The 24,195-nt window shown below is 37.9% G+C and overlaps 1 protein-coding gene across 2 annotated transcripts in view; it reads right to left on the bottom strand.

Annotated features, from left to right (window-relative positions):
- The window catches only part of LOC121323250 (tomoregulin-2-like), a 62,469-nt gene extending 38,911 nt beyond the window's left edge, over nucleotides 1-23,558 (bottom strand). Inside the window, exons 1-4 of one of the 2 annotated variants that reach the window (XM_041264196.1) lie at nucleotides 22,910-23,558; nucleotides 16,899-17,008; nucleotides 6,521-6,650; nucleotides 1,388-1,414 (exon numbers count right to left, since the gene is read on the bottom strand). In XM_041264196.1, coding sequence (XP_041120130.1) covers nucleotides 1,388-1,414; nucleotides 6,521-6,650; nucleotides 16,899-17,008; nucleotides 22,910-23,153 — 511 coding nt within the window. In that variant the 5' untranslated portion in view covers nucleotides 23,154-23,558. The remainder of the gene's footprint in view (nucleotides 1-1,387; nucleotides 1,415-6,520; nucleotides 6,651-16,898; nucleotides 17,009-22,909) is intronic. The other variant, XM_041264195.1, reaches the window with a different exon arrangement.
- Between the last annotated feature and the right edge of the window lie 637 nt (nucleotides 23,559-24,195).

The raw sequence follows: 24,195 nt of genomic DNA, 5'->3' as shown, positions 1-24,195 counted from the left end.
TGCCGACAATAGCTGCAGTCCACGAGTTTGCACTGCACCGTGCTCAAGAGCACAAACACTACCAAGTTTAAAGGGAGAGGACGCATAATCATTTTGGTTAAAAAGAAAAACCAAAGTACAGTTCATATCGAAAGACATAAGTTCTGCAGACACTCAAATGGCTGCTGAATTGGGGATAGCAGAAAGAGGAACATTACAGTAGGGCCAGGAGCAGAAGACGCAGCTGGAAACCAAGTAGAAACAAACTCAGGATGGAGGGTAAAAGACACTTTTTAAAATTTGAATGGAAAAGAAAACTATTTGTGGAAAACTGAGTGGTTCAATTAACTGAAATGCTTAAAACAGTAAACTCAAAAAAGAGATGCTGATTTAATAATTTTTTGAGAATGTACGAAAACCGTGAATTCGTTTTATTAAATACCCCTGCAGTGTTCATTAATGCCAGTTAAAATGTTGATTTAACCTTTTCTGACATTAATGAATAAATTAGACTGCCACAGGCATACAGTTGAATTATTTATGTACAATATTCATTATTTATAATTTCAAATTTTTAGATTTCATGTATTTTTTATGCATTTGATTCCCCACAGCTGAAAAAGAAAATGCACAGTTCAGTTTTTTAATTTTTTTTTATAAAGTGCTGCACTAGAAATGATTTAGAACAGTTATTGAAACCACAGTTAGTGTGTTCCATTAGGGTAATGGGGGACTGTATATGGGCATAGAAAAAAAATGACAATATCATACATCTAGTGGCGCTAGCATTGTGAGCAATTCTACAAAAAGTATAGGACTTAAGCAACACTTAACACCACAACTTTGTAAAAAAATGACCAGAGACAAATATAAAAAGAAAAATGTACTTATATCGTCATGTATAATGCTACTGTGCTGCCCCAAAATGCAAAAAAGAAAGTGTTAGGGGTGTAACGATCCACTAACATTGTGATACAATACTTATCATGATACATGTGACTGTCCTGATTGACAAGTTCTCTGAGGCATTACAATATCATTATAAGATCATGCTTAGAAAAGAAAAAACAGCCGTAAAACTGAGACAGCAGAGGCTGGCAGAGGCCCCGGAAGAAGATGAAGACTTAAGTGCACAATTCACCCCGAGCCCCTAGAAACAAATGGTTTTTATCACTTCCTAAATCTCTCCCTCTCTTCCTATCACTTGCTTTCTCATTTTGGGGTTGTGATAAATGGGATTCTTATTGTCCCTACGACTGTGGATATTTATAAACATCCATCCATCACTTTGTAATGCTTGGAGTAAGGGAGGGAGGGAGGGGGGGTTGTGTTTCCACACAAATATATAATGTGTGTGTGTGTGTGATCAATATTATACATTTGTTTGTATATATACGTTGTCTCTTACCTTCATCCCCAGAGCCTGATCCTGCATCTAAAAACAAATAAAGTGATACATTATTACAATTAAATATGCATAGTGTAATAGAACCAATAAAATGCATAATATCAAGACAGATAAGATACAAAGAGCTAGACAGACAGTATTAGGGATAGAATTGCATTTCTGTTTTAAATGTAAAAACTCAGATAGGTCTTTGGGGTGTTAACGCGCTCTGTTTTCACGGATGGCATTGGCAAATGAAGTTTGAGTGACAATTGAGACAACTGAGTATTTTTGAGACTGTGAAAAGCACTGAAACACATCAACAATGGAGACTCCACAGCGAGAGGAGGGGATCTCCTTGTGCCGATGACACAGATGGACATGGATTTTAAACACCGTGCACATATTCTTGCTACTGTTTTTCACCACTGCCAATTCAATCTGAATGGGATCTCCAAATACACTTGCAACAATGTGCTGCTGTAGATAACCTTTTTAATGTACTGTTCTGGTATTGTACAAAGACAGTACGGCTAAATTGTGACTACAGACAATTCTATTGTACTTGTTATATAAATTCCCAACAACACTAATAAACAGACGTGACAATTTTAACTTGCCTACAACCTGTTGATTATCTGCTAATCACTTTTGTTCAATGCGTTGCATTTTTATATAGTTGTGTTAAGCTAATGTGCTCTGATAGGCTGTCCTCTAGGATGAGTTTCCAGCCAATGGTAGCACACCATTTAATGCGTTCTGATAGGCTGCCCTCCAGGATGAGTTTTCAGCCAATGACAGCACAACGGTAGATTCACTGATGCTTCTTAATTGTTGTCATGCGTGGCATGCTGGTTTAATATCATTCTTCGTCTGAGCAACAGGAATACAGAGTATAACAATTCATGCAAACACATAACCATCCATTCATTGTTTATTGAATGCACTTTTTATTTTTCAGTATTTTCCCAGGAAAAAGTTAATTAAATTGGGCCCCAAGTCATCAGTTTCCAACATTTTTTTTTTTAAACTGTCTACATGGATTTTATTTATTTGTTTATTTGCATTTGTGCATTTCCAAATTCTAGACAAAAGCTAATCTATTCAGCTATAATTACCATATTTCATATTTATCCCATTAGAAATCAGGAAATAGTTGGTGCATATTAAATCCATTTAGTTAATCCAAACTGCTAACAGTATAATTAGCAAACCAATTAATGTGAAAAAAACAAACAACGTAAATGTCATTGTAATGCTTTTCGATAATGTGCTTTGAATTCGAATTCTTCAGACTCGACCACAAATTTAAAAATCCAATTTGAACAACTGTTTTTCAATCAGGAAACTCACTAGATTATTTTTTAAAACTTAGACAGGCAACATTACTGCATTATATGTATTTTTACACAATATATTTTTTGGCCTCGACTTTTGAGGTACCCCAACCCATAAATTAGCTTGTATATAAAAGTGGGGAGAGGAGGCCCAAACCACTGCCCTGCTTCATTTTACAACCATGGCTTTACATAAAGTGTGAGACCAGGTGATACCTATCGAATTATTTCATTAGCTTCAATATGTTTTTTTTTTTTTTTTTTTTAAGTAATCTGTGTCGTTATGAGTTTAATGAGACAGTTTGATCTAGATCTGCTGTTTCAGTCTCTATTGTCTCAGAGGAAAATCTTCAAAGCAAGGTTTTGTCTCGGTGGTTTTATATAGAGGAAATATTTATAAAGAAAAGGTCCTCATTTCAAACTCAACAGACACCTACACACAGCATAAGAGAGGGAGTACGCATCTTTGAATATTCCCTTCACAGAAACCACTCGCCTCCTAATATAGGTTTTATTACTGATGTCAATATTTATTTTCCTTTCACCTAGTCGCTCATGAAAAGTCAAGAAAGTGTTTCTGCTCATCCTTTGATTGAACAGTTTGGAATTCTGAAGGAACTGTAGCGCACCAACTTGATTGCAAGCAAACGTCAATAATGAAAATATAAATGAGGAGAGTTCGTGGGACCCCGACTCGATCCTCACAGGCCTCCTGCTGTCTGGAGAGAGCTCGTTCTAGCACATGGTCACCTGCTACTGGCCGACTGCGTTTGAAAAGACAGTCAATCAGGGTTTTGAAAAAACTGTTTAAAATGAATGTCAGGAGAGAGCCCTATTTACACTCATTGTCATCCTGTGTATTTCAGGTGAAGCAGAGATTGCTTTTTTCCTATTAAGTTTAACCTGTAGGTTCCTTGTGGATTTGCTAAAGGGGAGTGGGGATGTTTGCCTTTATGTCTATTTCACTGTGGAAGTATTCATTTTCTATTAGCTTTGGATTATTCTGATGGAAATAACGAGCACAGCAGGTTTTTAATTTGAACTGTATTTTAACAGTGGGAGCATGTCACTATGTAGATGTGGTCTGGAATAAAATAAACATAATATGTTTATAGGTAAGAGTGCAATTTCAGTTCCAACTCATAACACGAAGGAAAGCGCTAAAGAACATGGGAGCCATGACCATACCACCTTATGACCATTCACAGAGCACACAGGAACTGGCTGACTTTGCATCAAGCAAACCCTAATCCAGTCCCTTGTTAGGTGTCTGGCGGTCTGTTTCTCTTTACATACAGTACCTCTCCAGCTTCACCACCCTGGCTTTCGCTTTAAACTGAGAAAAGAGTTTGACTGATTGTCAACATTATTTATTCAGTGGCGTGTCTGATATTACCTGTCAGTCTTTTCTGTCTTTGTTTATCTCTCCGTGTCACCTGTGTTAGTGCAGATAGGTGTAGAATTAATTGTCTAAATTATCTACTTGTCTATCTGTCTCTCAAGCGCATCTAACCATCAAAAGCAAGGCACTGGATATTGAATTGTTTCAATGATTCGTTTGCCAATGTGTCTTTCAGTGTCCAGACCCCGAATGAGTTATTGCCCTAATTAGTCAGTCTGTCCTTCCGCCAATAGAAACGGCTGATCAATAGCTGGATTATTTGCCTCTCTGTCTGTTTCCATGTGTAAACACCGGTAGCTCCCTGATTGATCGCTGTGGGTGAAGGTGTAGCTGAACATCCTGAAGCTGCAGTTTGTTACATGTTCCATTTGTTACTCAGTGTTCCACTTTGTAGTTCTTTATCATACCCAGTAAGCTTGTGGATTCCTATCGGAGCCTTGTTGGTTACTGCATATTTTAGAAAGCATCCTTTTACAACAGAGGTCATTTGAATAAGACATGCATTTAAGACAAAACTTTGGAGAACCTAGCCAAGGTGCCAATATTGACTGGGGACATTTGACAAGCAATCCTGGAGCAGTTTGTTTCTTGCTAGACTTTTTAAAGCCTTATACATGAATTACTGTACTTTCAGCTGCTTGCTCGTGTGCTTTAGGTACAGTTGCAGTTTCATTTTAAACACGGTCATGTTTAACACATTAAGTATTAATATCCTCATTTCAGGACAGGCTAGTTTATAATTTTTTGGAGCATCTTCAACTGGCATCTACCCGTTATTTTAATTTTCTCTTTAACTATAATGTTATGATAAGCTACAGTACTGTGCAAAAGTTTTAGGCAGGTGTGAAAAGATGCTGTAAACTAAGAATGATTTCAAAAATAGACAAGTTAATAGTTTATATTTATCAATTAACAAAATGCAAAGTGAGTGAACAGAAGAAAAATCTACATCAAATCAATATTTAGTGTGACCACCCTTTGCCTTCAAAACAGCATCAATTCTTCTAGGTACACTTGCACACAGTTTTTGAAGGAACTCGGCAGGTAGGTTTGCCCAAACATCTTGGAGAACTAACCACAGTTCTTCTGTGGATTTAGGCAGCCTCAGTTGCTTCTCTCTCTTCATGTAATCCCAGACAGACTCTTTTCAAGAAATTTCAGAAATTTCAAGGCAGACAGGGGTTTCCAGATGTGCTGTCCAAGCTCTTTTGAAGAAGCACAAAGAAACGGGCAATGTTGAGGACCGTAGATGTAGTGGTCGGCCAAGGAAACTTACTGCAGCAGATGAAAGACACATCATGCTATCGGAAAATGTCCAGCAGTGCCATCAGCTCAGAATTGGCAGAAAACAGTGGGACCCTGGTACACCCATCTACTATCCGGAGAAGTCTGGTCAGAAGTGGCCTTCATGAAAGACTTGCGGCCAAAAAAACATACCTCCGACGTGGAAACAAGGCCAAACGACTCAACTATGCACGAAAACACAAGAACTGGGGTGCAGAAAAATGTCAGCAGGTGCTCTGGACTGATGAGTTAAAATTTGAAATATTTGGCTGTAGCAGAAGGCAGTTTGTTCGCCGAAGGGCTGGAAAGCGGTACACGAATGAGTGTCTGCAGGCAACAGTGAAGCATGGTGGAGGTTCCTTGCAAGTTTGGGGCTGCATTTCTGCAAATGGAGTTGGGGATTTGGTCAGAATTAATGGTCTCCTCAATACTGAGAAGTACAGGCAGATATTTATCCATCATGCAATACCATCAGGGAGGCATCTGATTGGCCCCAAATTTATTCTGCAGCATGACAACGACCCCAAACATACAGTGAAAGTCATTAAGAACTATCTTCAGCGTAAAGAAGAACAAGGAGTCCTGGAAGTGATGGTATGGCCCCCACAGAGCCCTGATCTCATCATCATCGAGTCTGTCTGGGATTACATGAAGAGAGAGAAGCAACTGAGGCTGCCTAAATCCACAGAAGAACTGTGGTTAGTTCTCCAAGATGTTTGGGCAAACCTACCTGCTGAGTTCCTTCAAAAACTGTGTGCAAGTGTACCTAGAAGAATTGATGCTGTTTTGAAGGCAAATGGTGGTCACACCAAATATTGATTTGATGTAGATTTTTCTTCTGTTCACTCACTTTGCATTTTGTTAATTGATAAATATAAACTATTAACATGTCTATTTTTGAAAGCATTCTTACTTTACAGCATTTTTTCACACCTGCCTAAAATCTTTGCACAGTATTGTACATCCAAATGTAAGGTATCATATTATATAAATGCAGCTGTTCTGATTTTTTCAAAGAAAAATGAATTTGGTACTTAATGGGGACATTAACACTTACTGGCTTATGATTTCGCACCCTAGTGCACGTTTAACTAAAAGACAACCAACAGTCTCCCAGTATGCAGTACCTACCGACTGGACAGGCTCCCTCGGACACCACCAGGACCTCAGTCTGCCTCTTGCAGGCGTCTTTCTGCAGTAAGCACTCGTTCTGGTAGTTCTCCTTATTGGAGCCACACACTGGCACATAGTCGTTGTTGCACTGAAAAAGAAAGGGGGAAACTGGGTTATACACTCATCATATATGAACAACAGTGTTCTAGAGCCAATGGTTAAATATACCCATACCTTTCAACACGCAATTAAACCTAATACGAAAAGCAAATCAAGTAGACAAGCATGCATTGTAATACATTCAAAGGAGAGCCAACGGTTAGGAGTCTGAGCCCTGGATTAGTCACAGGAGATCAGACACTGACTCGCTTGCTGAGTGACACTCAAGGCTCCCTGAGATAAATAAAGCGGCAGGTTTGTTTTACGTGCACAGCTGTAATGACTTCAAATGAAGAGAACCCACTTCACATACAAAGCACATCTATTTACATGTATAAAGTTGGCTGCGTTTAGTAAGCACAGGCTGGGCAATAACAAAAACTGTGCTACCAAACACCTGTGTATTGCTATCACAAGGTTAGATTTTCAAACTTAAACTACCATCTCCAGTGGATACAATCTGGAATAAGGTCTGTGTGTATTATTTGTTTTCCGAGTTATGACTCCAGACACAAGAGGGTGCTGTTGTGTGAAGAGGCCAGCTAAGGGCTGCCACACTAGACATTGCAGACTGAAGTCCAGGAAGCTGAAACTATTCATTCAGTCAAAGTGAGGCTGCCTGGCTTGTCAGGTGGCTTTAGGAGGATACTGGACGTGATGTCATGCTGAAAACGTCATGCTCTACAAACCCCATTTCCTTTTGGGGGCTATTGTTTACCTTTTCTGTCATTTATATCTGCAGTGTGCACAAAGTGCCTAAGACCGAAAGGATGCAGCATTTTAAACCTGTTTTATTGTAATAATTTAGTGCTGTTTGGTTTGGTTGTGAGGTCTGTCAAGCCTAACTTTATTTTCTGAATATCGCTGATATTACTTAATCCTTTCCTTCCTGACTATTCTGGGAATAGAAACCATTGCTTTTTCTGAATGTCTTGCACACAAAATGAATCCTAATCTTTATTACCACTTGCCAATAAAGTACCGTAGGGTTATACTACCACTAGGCAAAAACGGGCAATAAGCGATTATAGTGAGGGTCCAAAAACAACACACAACTTTCTATGTTCGCAATAAAAAAAAAAAACGTTTATTTTTTTAGTTATACAATTACAGTATCTCCAGGCCATTTTGATAAAACATTCATCTTTTTTTAAACTACATTACTAGTTCTTAACACAACAGCAGGTCAACTAGTGACATTTTATCAACTTTTCCCATCTATATGAAGCATATGTTTACTTTTGAGGAACAGTTTACTTAAAAAATAAATAAATAAATGCTCATTTAGTGTCAAATCACCCAAACAACAATACCGTAAAAACAAAGCGTACGGTTATTATTATTTATTTATTTATTTTTACTGTACTGGTTATTTGAACTTCACTGTTCGTGGCACAACTGCAAGCCTGCAGAATACTATCCCCCATTGAACAATGCCATCTATTTATTTCACAAAGCAATTAAAGCTCAACAGCATTTATTATAATCGTTAAAGCAGTTTTAACCCCCCCCCCCCCCCAAAAAAAAAACAAAAAAAAACTGTTGACTATGTACATGCAAACAATTTTTTTAAACAAAAAGTTTAAAAAAAAACACTATTCTGCTGTTTACAAAACTGATGCTTTAGTTTAATTCAGCCTTCATTTGTGCAAAACTTGCATGTAAACAAACAAACCTCAATTTTGCATTGAAGAATGGCCAAAAAACACAAAAGAATCATGCCAAAAGCTCACTGACAAATATCTTAATCGTTTAAAAGAGATTATTATTGCTAGCTATTAATTTTCATTTTCCTTGTCAGGGTGTGAATACCTTTGAATTAGAATTTTTAGAGTTTTGAAAAACAATTACTGAATAATTGTAGATATCTATTTTTTGTAACTTTTTTCTCCTCATCGACAAGAGCAAAACTTTTGCTAAAAAATATAATTGTTTGTTTGAGAATTTTCTAGAAATTATAAATTTTCATTGCGGTATGTAAACTTTTGACTACAACTGCGTGTGTATCAATCTATCTATATCTATATCTATATCTATATATAATTTGTACATATACCTATATCATATATACATCATTATTTGGATCCTTCATTTCTATTTTCTACAATAATGGCTTAATGTATTAATGAGCTATTAGCTTCAAATGTCATTTAAGTTAGTTTTTCTTTCTTTTTTTTTTTTTTTTTTTTTACTTTACCTCTTGCTATTTTATACTTTTTGAAATAATTTTGAGCGGAGTACTGTTGCTCCCATATTGAGTTAGTATCACCTTTCTCTAAATCAGCCTGCACCTGGCTTGGAGCTGTTTTGAGCTTGACTGGAGAATCCTAACTGCCGGGACTGAACGGCCTTCCTGTAAGTTTCATTGGGTTTCTGCTGGGGGTCCTGCAGTCCTTAATATAACACAATGATCATTTCAGTGGGTCTACACGCGCTCAAGTTGTTTTTCATCAGTTTTACAACATTAGCATTTCTGTTGTATTTTCCAATTCATGGATACTGCTTAACAGGCACTGAGGGGTGCATTGCTATGATGAGTTTTACGATGCTTCCACAGCTTGCCAGACAATCCCTGCATCTTTGGATCACCTTCTTTGGCACTGCTCATGCTCTGTATAACCCTACAGTATTGACTATTATAACAACACTTATTTAAGAGTTGTGCTTCCTAAAGAGGGGAAATCAGCTTTTTCGCACCATGGGTCTGGAATTAACTTTATAATGAAACGAAACTTGGCACCCTTACTACTGTACCTCTAAAGGAGTTTAATTATTTTTTTGGCTGGTGGTCCTATTGTATTAACTGTTACAACTGTGTGCATATGTTTGTGATTACTTTGTAACACATGTGATCTTTAAGCAAACTCTGGTTCGTCTTGATCCTGCAGGGATGTCCCAATATGAAAGCTTTTCCACTGTAGTGACATTCTAGCTCTGTTCCCATTGCCACTGCAGTGTATTACATTTCCATTGCAAAGGGTGGTGTTTAGATAGCAGTAGGGTAACCCAGTACTTTCAACACTACATGCTTGTATTGAACTAGGGTTAACTCAATTTGTAAAACACTGATACATGCAATGTACAGGATGTAGAGGTAATTCCACCCTGCTGAGCAGATTCTAAAGAATACTCCACCCACAAATGGCAGATGAGATGTGATAATTTCTCTTTATCAGTCTGTATCTTCAGCTATCAGCACAATGTCCTGTGGAATCCACAGAGCACTACTGCATGTGTAGTGATTTTATGTGCAGATCTGTTGGAAGCACCTAATAAATGGTACAGTAAGACATAGTCTTTTAGCTTGCATTGCTGCTGTAACGTATTGAATGCTGATGCAGACAGGACATGGAATCAGAATCAATAGTCTTTTGTCAATATTCGACTGATAATATCTCATCAGGATCTTCATGTCATGTCATGTTTAAACTCGTACCAGCACAGTAAGATTGCTGTTTCCTAAGCTTTTTGTTATACTCTGCATGTATTGTGCTTTGGATAACCCATGGCATTGACATTGCTGAACTGCACATATCTGATATTTACCAAGCTAGTCTGTGCTTCAGCTCTTTTGTTAGGACTTTAATTTGAGTGGCATAAAGAAGTATTGAATTGATGTGCAATTAAACAGACATGCTTTGGGAAATTAAACCAGATGAAAATATCATTTTAAAACTCAATGTTTTACACGGCTGTCCTTTTGTGCCTTTGTTTGTTGAAGCAGGAAACAGCAGTATATCACAGTTTTGCAAGTGCAGTCTAAATTATCATGGAACTGAAACGCAATAAACATTTAACTGCAGATCAATTAAACACTTATTCATGCAAAATAAAGCACAGCCACATTTTGTTAACTATGCTTTTACTATGCTTTACAACACTTGGCTATGCTTTTACCACGGTATCCCGCTGTCCATTTTAATATGGGTTCGGCTGCTTAGATGAGGAGTTCTGCAAAGTTGCGTCTCCCGTGGAGGGCTTCTTTAACAGCTGTTTAGCAAGCACACTCAGGGCTGAACAAGCCAAGCCAATCTGCATGAGAAACTCCTGACTCCCTGCAGCTCCAGATTACACACGGAGGCTGTTAATACCTCTGGCACTCTTACAAGGAATACCAGGGTATGTAACTTGATACAAAAACAACACACCAGAACCCACACAGCAGCAGCCAGGCTATTGTTATTTAGAATGCCTGTGGATTCCAAGAACATTCCCAGAACAGGAGACAGGAATGTTTTTTGTTCTGCAGTTTGCTTTTATTACGAAAGAAAATACAAATGTTTTCTTTGCCCTTCTTAATATGATTTATGGTTAGTCAGTGGCCACGAAAAGAAAGTAACAGTTTAATTGAGTTTGACTTCAACAAGACACAATGGCTGCTTAGCTGGTTATTTTGGCTCAATCTCTGTTGTTTTCTTCAGAAGGAGAATGGCTGACATTTTCACGTAGACAGACAGAAATCCTATAGTCCTGACCAGAGATACTGAAGGAGGAAGAGAAAGAGCGAGAGAGAGATACAGTACAACAGTTTGAGTATATGTAAGCTTGAATTCAGAATTGAGGACAGTGTATATTCCGTAAAACTATTTGATTACAATTTTAAAAACAGAAAGCAACTTCTTTTTTCTTTTCTTGAAAACATTATAGCCTTACTCAGAGCTGAATTTTACATAACAGTCCCGTTTCCCTGGTCTGTCTGGTGGGACTAGCTCTCTGTTCTCCTGAAAGCGCTATATTGGCAGAAGCAGATGGTTAAGGCACTCCTCTAATTCTCGTAGGCTCTTTGATCCAACTCTATCTCCACCACACAGTAAAGCTTTTACAGGCACTTCTCTGCCTTGTTCTCAGCTCTGACCCTGATACTTACACCAAACCAAGGCTGCTCTGCACTACTCAGGGCTCATTATCAGTGCTGATACCCTCAATGGAACAGGGTTACTGTACGCTCCACCCTCTCTCTGCTTCAAACACTTTCAAACAACAGGACCCCAGACACTCCACCTTCACAGTAAAGCTCTCTGGCCTAACAATCATTGGCATCAGGTTACTACACTTTACTGTCAGCCTAAAGCTCCTTGCTGCAATAGTATCTGACAGCACAGAAGCTTTTAAACTCCCCTCCCTGACACTTAAAATCCCACCCCCGCAACCTGTGCTGACAAATGGACTGGATCAAGGCCTGGGTGCACTTACATGCACTTTACTATTCAGCTCACCGAATGCTTTTATACAAAGCAAACTTCTCCTTTTCAATACAGGCTTGGCTAAAAACCAGCCATGGCAGAGACTGCTCCCAGATTGTATTGCATTGTTATCCTTATACTGTTTTTGGTGTGATGTTTTGTGGATGAGGAAAAAAGGTTACAAGAAATAGATGTCAACAATTATTTATTTCAGCAATTTGTTTTTATAAAATTCCAAAAATGTGAATTCAAAAGTATTCATACCATGACCAGGAAAATGAAATTAACAGCTAGTTGTGGCACCTTAGCAATAATTACCTCTTTTAAATGATTAGGATATTTGTCAGTGAGCTTTTGGCACGATGTAATACCTGTATACATTCATTCTGAAACAGAGATTAGAGGCACTAAATCTTCATTCAACATTAATAAACATTTTACATGTACCTCTAAAGGAATTTCTTTCTACTGCATTATCTGCAAGAAATGTAACAAATTGTATGTTGGGGAAACTAAAAGGCATTTAGCAGACCGGTTTGTAGAACACTTAAGAAGCATTTGATTTAACACCACTGCATTTCCAGTAGCCCATCACTTCAACAGTGATGATCACACTGCTGAAGACATCTGTGTGATGTTGCTCAGAAACAAAAGGAACGAGAGTTTATCTTCAAACTGGGAACTTTGAAACCTCTGGGAATGAACATTCTATTCTAATAATCATGCTACCATCCACAGAATTTTTGCATAATTACAAATCTTGAACAATAACAAGTTTACAGCACTGTGTTTACTATTCTTTTTAAACAGCTGAAGGGCTTTTGCCCAAAACGTCCTGCAAATAAAATATTTTTTAATCTTTGAAACCTTTTGTGTACATTTAAAAAAAAAATGGAAACTTAAGTTCTTTACAAATTTTTGCCTAAAAATTTACACTGCAGTTATAAATATATATATATATATATCTAAATATAATATATATAATATATATATATATATATATATATATATATATATATATATACACACACACACACACACACACACACACACACATACACATATATATGTGTGTATGTATATATATTAATATATATGTGTATATGTGGTGTGGTGTGTGTGTGGGACACACATATATATATATATATATATATATATACACACACACACATACATATATATATATATATACACACACACACACAGGTCAATTTGTCAGCCTCATATCTTATATATTTGAACATGTTCATGCACCGTAATAAATAAAGAACATTCAATATATTACGAGAACAATTAAAGGAAAAATATACACTTTTAAACCTCTGCCGGAATAATGGTGCTGACTTTACAGATCCTGTTTTATATATTTCTGAATAAGTACCATACACGGATATTCCAGGAATAAAATGAGCTCCTGAGTCAGAGGTGCAGGCTCATGCTTCACCTCCCTGTGTGGAGATGATGAAAGACTTCACTTACTCCAGTTGCCTGTTTATATTATACTCTTACAATGTGTATGAATGAAATAGAAAGAAAATCAAGAGCTTTGCCAGCTCATTAATTTTAGCTTAAAGACGGCACTGAACTCATACAATAAATAAAATGCTTTTCAGTTGCACTGATTCGTAAAGCTCTGGAATGATCTTTTTTTTCCTGAAATCTTATCTTCATGACACTCTAGAGCAGATTGTATTCTTGAGATCTACTGAAGCAGCTATGAGAGTCAAATGGGAACCTTCCATTCTCATCACAAGTTCCATCAGTACAAGTCAGAGCAGCATGGTTAGGTTCAGACGAGCTATAGCAGTATCTGGAGAGAAACAGAGCCAGTTTCACCACCCTGGCTTGGTACAGGCTATGCTGAAGGGTACATTCAGAAGTTTCAAACACATTTTGAACTGGCCTTCAATCCTTTGATGGAAATTTAAGAACAGAATGATAAAAGAAATGGATAAAAATGTTACATCTGTAGTATATAACACTGGCTTCTTTTCTTGTTTATTAGGTTTGAGTTTCCTGGCTGAGAAGAGAACTTCTAAATACCCCAGCTCAGACTGATTTCAATAAAACATCTAAGAAACTACTGAGAAAGGAAATACGTTGCAGTGATATTTCATATTTATGTTTCTGGGTCAGTTACAAAAGGCGGCTTACAGTAGTGCGCTATTGGAGTCTATCTCATGAAACTAAGCATTTCTTTCTTCTTTTTTTCACTTTTACTTGTTCACATTACAATACACCTTTCAATTAAAGAGCTATTAATGACCAGAGTAACCAGAGGGCTGTATAGCAGACATCTAAAGCAAAGATGTGGTTGGAGACATATGAAGACAAGTGCTAGACAATATGCTCCATTTGACCCAGGGCTCCTAAGATAATGGCACTAAGAATAGGGCTGTATATTTTTAGCCTAGAATAAATGAATCCCGCATAGAAATCACCCTCATGGTTTGACCTTGGTAGAGAATTACTGAATAATATAATTTCTGTATGATGAAACCGCGAGCAAGCTGACTTCCATATTTCAAGGCATGGGCAGTAATAGAGTAGTTATTATAAGACCATGGGGGTTATTTTAATGATCTTAACAGTAGCAGATCCTAATAGAGACATTCGAAAACATGTCTGTGTTCTGTAATATTATTAAGGGGTCAATATCTCGTCCAGGCTAGGAGAAAGTGCCAGAAGAATTATTAGAGTGTTTGGCTGCTTTTATATTACAGGGGATGACTGACTATGTAATAACATTGCAATAACATTGCAATAACATTGTAATAACTCACCATTGGACCATGTAACTGTAGAGCCCCAGCCGTTGTCTTTGCAGAACAGTTACACTATATTTGTTGAGCTATATTCATGGGATGTGACAATGGGCTAAGCCTAAACAGATCTCTCAGAGAAGCACCTCTTGCTCTCGTCTTCCTCAAAAAGGGTGCTCCAGAATAGACACAATGCCATCTTTCTAGAGCGTCACTTACTCCTTCAGCAAAGCAAACCAGAGCTTAAACATGAACAGTGCAGCATGGTATGAAGAGAAAATACAAATGAAAGGAACAGCTCAAAAACATCCAACGATGTATGAGAACTGGTAAATAAATGTTAAACAAATTAAATCATCCTCCACCCTTTCCATGTCAGGCTAGCAGCTTGAACGCACTCTGTGATGGGTTATTTTAGCCCAGCAAGATTATAGGGTTGTTGATTGTATTTGATTCAGGCTCCCTGCAGCATTAGACTTATGTCATCTTTGTTAGGATAATCAGAGGACCTGTCTCCAGGGGGCGGTTTTTCAAAACTTTGGCAATCAGATTTCTGCTTTTGATCTCGATTACATTGTGCAATTGTTTTTTCAAAACATCAAAATGCGATCGGGATTACTGTGATGCGGATTTCGTTTTGGTAATCCGATCACTCTTTTAATCACGACTAAATGTTGCAATTGGGTTATTCAGAATTTTAAAAAGGAGATCAGGATTACTTAGATCCAAAATAACAGGATTATTGTGATCCTACTGCGGAGGTGGATTTAGCTTTTAAATGATCATAAAACATTGACATTTTGTTTGAATTGTCATAGCAAACACACACTATATGTCCAAATAGAGTGTTATAATATAATATTTACATATGTAAGTTTTGTATCAATGCAAGCAAAAAGGAAAACACATATTTAGCGGTATAGCTTTAATAAAAAAAGCACACTCATGTGCCTTCACTTAAGCCTCCTTAAAGCTCGCCTGGGATGCTGGACACCCGACCGACGAGGAAGATGACGAAGATATCTAAAAACAAATATCCTTTTTTCAAAAGTTTTATTTTTATTCAAGATTTAGATTTAGTTATTTAATTTCTGCTTAATAAAATGCATAAATAAAATAACCATTATTTGCATGCGGTACATATGCACTACTATTAAAAGTGATTTCAATTTTGTTAAAAAAAAATATATAAAACACAAAATAAAGTTGTGTATTAATCATTATTACCACAATCTTATTTATTTTGTTAAATTAGGTTATGTCATAAATAAAGTCTCTAAAACAAAAACAAAAAAACTATTAAGCCTATTCAAAAAACTGGATTTCCTAATCGTGATTATTTGTTATCTGGATAAATATAATCCAGCAGTGACATTTTCTGAAAAAAGTAATCTTGATCACAAAACATAGGATTACAAAATCCAGATCACTTTGATCCAGGTTAAAAGTTTTGAAATCTGGCTCCCGGTGACCACCATGAGGGCTGAGCTCACTCGACCGACACTCGGCAGGGACTCTAATCACGCTGCAAGCCTTTCAGCCACATCACATTTTCTGCAGAATATTTTATTCTCAATCCCACGCTCTGCTGCTGATACAGAAAAGTGACACTTCAACATCACTGAATTCTAGTGCAGAACAAACACCCTCCCTGGCAGCATTAGTCAACAGATAGCTTGTTTATCTTTTGTCTCCAGTGACTCCCTGTCCTACTGCTAAGCCACATTCTCAATAGAAGCCCTGTCCATTACTACAGCTGCCCTAATTCCTGCCAGCGGCCTCTATGAGGACCCTCCAGCACAAGTTAATCCACTGCAGCACCTGATCTCCCATCCAAAAACAGCACTTATCAGGCCAAACTCTGCTTAGCACTTGAGATCTGATTTATATAAGAATACAAGCCTTAGGAACTGGAGTTATCAATCAGTCAACATATAGCACCTTTTATAGTGCACCACCATCACAAAGTGCTTTAGATGCAAGCACAATGTGACTGTCAGAATGGTGTAGGAGAATCACTGTCCAATAAATGTGTGCCAAAATCTAATGTGTTTACAATGGATCTGCACATGTGATGTTTTTTCAAGACCTGAATATACAGTACTTTCAATACAATGATGATGAATAAATTCAAATAATTACATATAAAGTAAACAGGATATCCTTAAATACTTGGCGGAGATCCTGGAAATTATTATTCAGTGTAGTTACTAATACCATGACAACCAGTGTCAATGTAAAGCTAAACAAAAGTAGCACTGCCAGAGAAGCAAAATTAATGATTCTTCTTACCTTGAACTCACAGACACACGTTACAGTATCTCCAATCTGCAAACATTCTCCGTCGAACTTGCACGTATTCGTGTCGCAGAGGAACAGGTCATTATCCCGTTCATCAAAACCTCAAACACAAAAAGAAAAAGGAGCAGGGTCACAGAGAGGTCTAAACTGAGAGCAGGTTCCCTTTCTGCAGTGTTTGTGAAGACCACATCAGAACTGCCCTGACTCCATTCAATTCATTTTCATTTTCTCAATTAGGTGACTATTTGCTAAGCTTATTCAATATACCAGCAATCGTGCTTCTGAAAAGACTCCCAATGACTTAGCACAGCACAGCGCTGATATGTTTTCCTGCTTCAATTCCCCACAAGCAGCCTTGAAGGGTCTTTTCAGAAACATTTTTTGTTTGAATAGTTATCAAGCAAGGTAAGCCATAACCTATTACCATACTGAACACACACAATAAAATATTGAACAGGTAGCAAATTAAATATTAGGAAAACTCTACAAAGTATATCTTTACGCTTATCTCAGTATAGTGTTGAGATGGATAATGACTACGGTATCTGAATGAACTCGTATTAACATAACTTTTGTTCCACTTTCTTGAGTGTAATGGAAAATTATTATTAATAATAATAATCTTTATTTTTACATAGCACCTTTCATAGTGGATCACAAAGCACTTTACAGGATACAAGAGTAGCGTGTGTGAACTATGCATCAGTTGCAGAGTCACTTACAACAACTTCTCACCTGAAAGACAGAGCACAAGGAGGTTAAGTGACTTGCTTGGAGTCACACAATAAGTTGAGCTGGGATTTGAACCAGGTACCTCCTGGTTACAATCCCGTCCTTTAACCACTGGACCACATGGCCTCCTGTGTTAATATTTGTTAATAACATGGTGAAAGATTTAAACTCCGACCAACGCAACAATTGAAAAATACATCAGTATTTTTTTGGAAAAGGGTCACGTTTTTCACACAGCTCATTAAAATGTTTGCATTAGGCAGTTCAGCAAACTGATATCCAAGGTATCAAAAGTAACCAGGGCAGCACAGATCTGGTTGGAAACACCAAGGTACCACGTCAACAAGATACTGAGGTAACCATAAGTGGATATACTGCAGGGGTGCCACAAGTGTATACACTACCATGGCAGACACATATAACCTGTGGGACCATATTTTCAAAGTGTTTACAGATAAAACACCTCTTAATTTTACTGGACTAGAACCAAATAACTGAGATATATATTGCAGGTTCTCTTAAGGACTCCAAAGGTTTTTGGCTTTTAACTTTGTAACACAAACATAATGTATTCTTAAAAAAAAATAAAAATAAAAATAAGACTTAAAGAATGGAGGAAACCCTTTGAAAATACGGTCCATGGTATCCTCTCTTGAATGTATCCTAGTTCTGCAAACCAAATGTAACATTGTGGCTCATCATTTATATAAGCTACTACCTGAAGGAACTGGATGAGCACTGAATGCCACACTATTTTTTTTTTTATTCTAATTCGGTTTGTATTTGTCCGCTTCTAAGCCCTCTGTTTATAAGATTAATTGACTCGGATGGTCAATTTACTTTCCTTTGTGCAGAAGCCACATAATTTACTGCTCAGTACACAACAGGGCTGGAACGCCAGCTTCAGTGCTCCCTTTACAGGTATGCCATTGTTTCTTTTCTTTTTTAAATTAAAAGTTGCATCCCTTTCATAAACATGAAACAAGAATGTCAGTGACATGCAATCACTGATAGACACAACATGTATGAATGATGAAGGCAATAATAATAATAATAATAATAATAATAATAATAATAATAATAATAATAATAATAATAATCTTTTCAATGCAATAGTCATGGATTAAGTAGGGGATCACCATGAGCCCTACTCACAAAAAAATAAAACCGTCAACTCCTGAGCTATTTTAAGAAAGATTGTTCGAAATCTGTTTTTATGAATCTCTTTGTTATGTAGCTGCTGTTTCTAGACTAGAAGAGCCTTCAAAACGTAATAGCAACTAATGTGTATTAGAGAATTATATCAAGCACCTTTACAGGAAAAGCAAGCCAACCAGAAGATTCTCTCTTGAATTTAAATGAAAAATTAAATAAAAGTCGGCAGGCATACAATCTTAACGAGGCTCTATGCCAACAATAGCCTTACATGGATAACGCTGAGACCCTCAGTGGCATGATTTATACAATTAGGCACAATACAAGCCCATTCTTATTTCTACAATACAGTAGCTTAGCATAATGTATATTTTCCAATAGCTACTTCATTGTTACAGCGGTGGATGCAGATCCATTCGGTCTCATGCATACTTCAGGTTTTTTGACCAAGACCAAATTGATAAGATTCAGAGGACACAAAGGGCATCACATTGCTAGATAATACATTTATATCAGATCCTGATGTAAATTAGTGGGATATAAAAAGCGCTGTCTTTATAAAGCGTCACCATGGAAGACAAGAAAAGAAAAAAATGCCTCTTGATCAGCTGCATGGAAGTTGCCACAGCACTAGAGGTCCTCCGATGTACTCCGAAAACACATCAAGCAATTGGCTTCCTCTTTTGATCACATAACTGTAGTCTGTGTTTATGGTTCGCTTGATCCCTAAAGTTAATTGCTCAAACCACAGGCTATCTAAACTGTAGGCTATATCAAGCGTTAATAAGTTCAGATTCAGCTCATTTTCATATTGTGTCTTCGTAACAGAACAGGTATGGATAAATTGCACAGTTCAGAATTACAAAACGCAGTGAAGATGCTTGTGTGCAAATTTTAAAATGCTGTCACTCTATAACAGCATGTTGTATTATCAGTTCAGCAAATGCTGAATAAGATTCCCTGGCGACTAATTTTAGGTACAACCCTTTTGAACATGACCAATGCATTATAACACGATAGCACGATTAAATTCCAGAACTCTACACAATAAATTACAAAATTCACTCCCGCCCCAAAAGTAAAAAATGAACACAACCTATAATAATAATAATAATAATAATAATAATAATAAATAATAACAATAATAACTTGCTCAGTACCATTTTAGGAAGCTGTAGCATTGCAGCACAAGTGTCAGCAACAGATCAGTTTTATGGATCAGTTCCAATTGAAAATACTGCATTAGTTCATTATCTCACGATGCTTTATAACTTTAAACACCAGAGTAACCATAACCCTATCTACACACTGTAAGGAGTTAAAGGCTAATTTTACATTTAACCTTAAGGAGAGGTCAAAGGTAATTTTTGAATAGAGCATATATGGGTTCATAAATGTGTTGTATAGTAACCATAACAATAATCAATGGTTGCAGACAAGGACATTTTTTGGAAAGAGCACATATGGTTTTCTTTATGTGTTCCACAGTAATCATTAACCTATCTGCACTTTGTAAGGAGGTATAAGCTAGTTTTACATTTGACCAAAGATTTTGAAAGGTTTTTAAAGGAAACCATCTTGCTTTACGCACAAGCAACATTTTTGAAAAAGTGAATTGTATTGACGCAGGGATGATGCTTATCAAGCCTGGAGTTAATCAACTAAACTGTATTCAGCTGGAGCGGTTTTAAATTTAAGACCAAAACGTAGGTCTGGCTGCCATCTTGCTTTACGAAAGAACCCAATGTTGCTATATTTGAATTTCATTGTCCCCAGGATGACCCCTACCAAGTTAGGGGCTAGTTGGTTAAACAGTTTGCAAACAGAAGCAGTTTGATGTTTGGGGCATGTTTTGGCGAATTTGGTGGCAGCCATTTTGATAGTAAAATTTATCACAGCAACTTCTGTTTCGCAAACTTGAAGCAGGTTTGGTTGCTGATGACATATGCAAAGTTTCAGATCAATCAGTTCACCGCTTCAAGAAGAAGATTTAGAAAGTTTTTTTCCAAAAAATGTGTCAGGCCGCCATCTTGGTTGATGCAGGAGCGCAATTAGTTTTGTATTTGAACTGTGATCTACATGGGATGATTGATACCTGCCATGTCTCATGTGGATTTTTACACTGCATGTGAACAGGAGCAGTTTAAAATTTTGGAAGGAAAAATGACAATAATAATAAAATGTAATTAAATAAAAAAAGTATATATATATAATAAATCTACACCATCATCCAAAAGTGCGTAATAAGGCTGAATTTCTATTGAGGGTTTCTGGTGACATACAAGAGCGCTAGCTGGACTGCTTTATCAATGTCACCAGAAACACAGAATTACAACCCTATGGGTGTATATTATTTATTATAATACATGGCGACATAACATAAATGATTAAACTTGCAGTGTTTTTATCTTATTAATATAGTACTGTCTTCTGACTACATGGGTTACTACTACGAATACCACTACTACTACTAATAATAACAGAACAATAACGATAAGGTTTCCTAGTATTGTGTCATTATACAGCTGTAACAAACACGATACCGTTCTGATGAGTGTACAGGAGACTGTAGCAATAATGTAGTAAATGACAGGAAATAAGGCATTGTGTTTTTGTGTGAAACTAACACGATGGTGGGTTTACTACACCTCTAATAAAAATGGATTTATCAGTAACGCTTGAATTCCGGAGCTCGGAGTGCAGCAGCTGAGCGATCACTTGTCTACAATTTGGATTCAAACTGGGCAACAACTGTGAATCCCACTGCAATGTTGCAATTTAACACGGGAGAAGTGCTTTATAAAAACAAAGAGCCGTGTTTTAAATGTTATTTTGCAAACCCCTACCTAGTGTTACGCTAGCGCACAGAAAAGTATCTGATTCCGACGCCTTTATGTGCCACAGAATAACGACTGGAGCCGTCTGCAGATTTACAAGGTGTCCACCCGGGGATGCGCTTTGCTGCTGCTGCTGCTGTAACTTTTTATAGAGTCGAAATAATCCGTTTTACTGTGCAGACAACGGAGGCAGGGAGGTTAGGACAACGGTACGTACGCATATAGGCTGGGGGTTGGGGAACCTTTCCTAACAGTAGCAATAACCCTAATAGTGTAATGATTAAGTAGCATGTGAAAGTACTGGACCATTGCGTCATTGCGCAGCTGATATGCTATCTAATGCATGTGTCACGTACTTCTAAAGCTTGGCAATGCTACCTATCCACTCAGTTTCGTCATTAATTGTAAATATAGGCTTTCTGCGTTTAAAGGTGGATTCATTACAAACGCAATTAGGAAATACATTCCAGCTACATGTAATTAATACAGTTATATCAGTACATACAGCACAATGAAAATGATTTTTGGAACAGTATCATAATTCATATCAACAAAAAAAAAAAAAAAAAAACTAAATTCAGAACGTTCATTCAAATATGTTTGTTGTAAGTATGCAGTTATGCATTTTATATATATATATATATATATATATATATATATATATATATATATATATATATATATATATATTATTAATAACAAGCGTAATATGTATAATACACAGACACCCTCTGTACTGTTCATCGTGTATGTATCTAACTACGTGGCACACTGAAACTATTACACTCCAACTTCTCTACAAAGAAAAGCGACCTGTTTTGTGACCAGCACTTATAATGTGGGTGTTTCTATTCAATGGAATCTGCAGGGTCTGACAGCAGCCTGGCCAATTCAACGACAGGCAGCACGGGTGAGGGGTTACGGAAGGGGTTATCCCCTAAAACGAGGATTCGATCTGTGAGCAGAGTGACAGCCTTTCCAACTTCTCACCGCGAAGGCGTTAAACTGTTTTAAAAACTGCATTGAATGCATTCACCACTAAACTCTCGTTTATTAATTGTAGCGTAGTGTGTACCCCGTTTTCAGGAGCCCACAGTCGTAAGTAAAGCACCTACAATCACATGCCCGGTGCTGCAAATCCACACTTTCACTTTCACATCACACATTTTGGAAGGGGGTGAACTGCAAATCCCATCTTGCTGTGTCTTCTTTGGCGCAGTACCTTTATAGCTTAAAGGATAGAAAAGAAAGAAAGAAAGCTACACATATGCCGCTTACCAGAACAGTTCCACCCTGTGGGGGTTTGGCAATCGCTCAGGGAGGTAGGGAAAGCGCCAAGTTCCTGCACAGGTAAGATTGCAACAAACGTTACCATCGCTCTCAAAAGCCACTGGCTCAGTGTCCTGCTGCGCTGCCGCCCGTGATAAGGCTCCGGCATCGCCGCCGCTGATGTAGAGAATTTCATTTCAAACCAGCAGCCTCCCCCCAAAATAAAAGCGGCGCTGACCGAACTCGGGGACATGCAGAAGAAACAGCAGCAACTCCGGTCCTAGCAGTACTGTGCTCCTCCGCTGTAACACCAGCATCTTCCAAACAAGGCAGCGAGTCCCATCCACGGATGACCAGCCCGGGCAGGTGTTGTAGGTGGGTTGCGGTGTTTATGGGGCGAGGGTAAGGGTGGGGGCGAGGTGGGTAGGAAAATAGGCAGGGAGTATTACATATAAACCATGCACTGTTAATAAATCCAGACTGGCGAAGTTTTGCTGTACGTTCCTCTACGGGAAAGCGCCATGCAGAGACTGGATGTACAGTCTACCCTCTCTGTACTTGAAGTCGAACTGTCTGTGCTTCGAGCAGCAAGTTAGTTAAACGCCGCCGTCTCCCCCTGTCTTCCCAGACTCTCGCCTGCTCTGATTCACCGCATCCAGAGCAGCAGGTTTCCAGCCCGGTTATGGTCACGTGACCCTAGGGCTTGCGGGTGCGTGCAGGCAGAGTGTGATGTGATTGGCTGATAGGGATTCAGGTCTGTGGCGCTGCTGCAAAGCTTCTAAATTATTGGTTTGTTAGTTTTTCAGCGGTGTAGGCGGCGAACAGGCAATCTAGCTGTAGTTTACCGCTGTTCTGTCTGCGCTGGTTTGGGATTTGTGTATGGAGTGTCTTAATAATAATATCACGATTACTTATGGAGAACAAGGAATGCATTTGTTTTAAAGAAAAGAGAAATTACCATGGTCAGCATTTCCTGTCGGGATTCTGCTGTGTATGCATGCATCGCTGTGTATTCACCCTTTCTCTCTCTCTCTCACACACACACACATACATGCACAGGTATGCTCATGCTACATGTTATGAACATTAGGAAGTTCAGTTGATCTAAAAAGCTCGTTTTCAATTTCATGAACGTGACTGTGAAGATTCCAGCAGCGCCGCTTGCTCTCTGACGGGTATCGACACGCGCTGGGCGCTGGTATTCACCAAGTACTGATCGCAGGAGTACAAACGGATTATTGTTTGTGCGTGTTTAATTTTTATTTTTTAAATAGACTACCGCGAATTTCGAAAAT

Source organism: Polyodon spathula, chromosome 11, assembly GCF_017654505.1.
Source record: "Polyodon spathula isolate WHYD16114869_AA chromosome 11, ASM1765450v1, whole genome shotgun sequence".
NCBI classification, from domain to species: domain Eukaryota; kingdom Metazoa; phylum Chordata; class Actinopteri; order Acipenseriformes; family Polyodontidae; genus Polyodon; species Polyodon spathula.
This window is presented reverse-complemented; position numbering and strand designations above follow the sequence as displayed.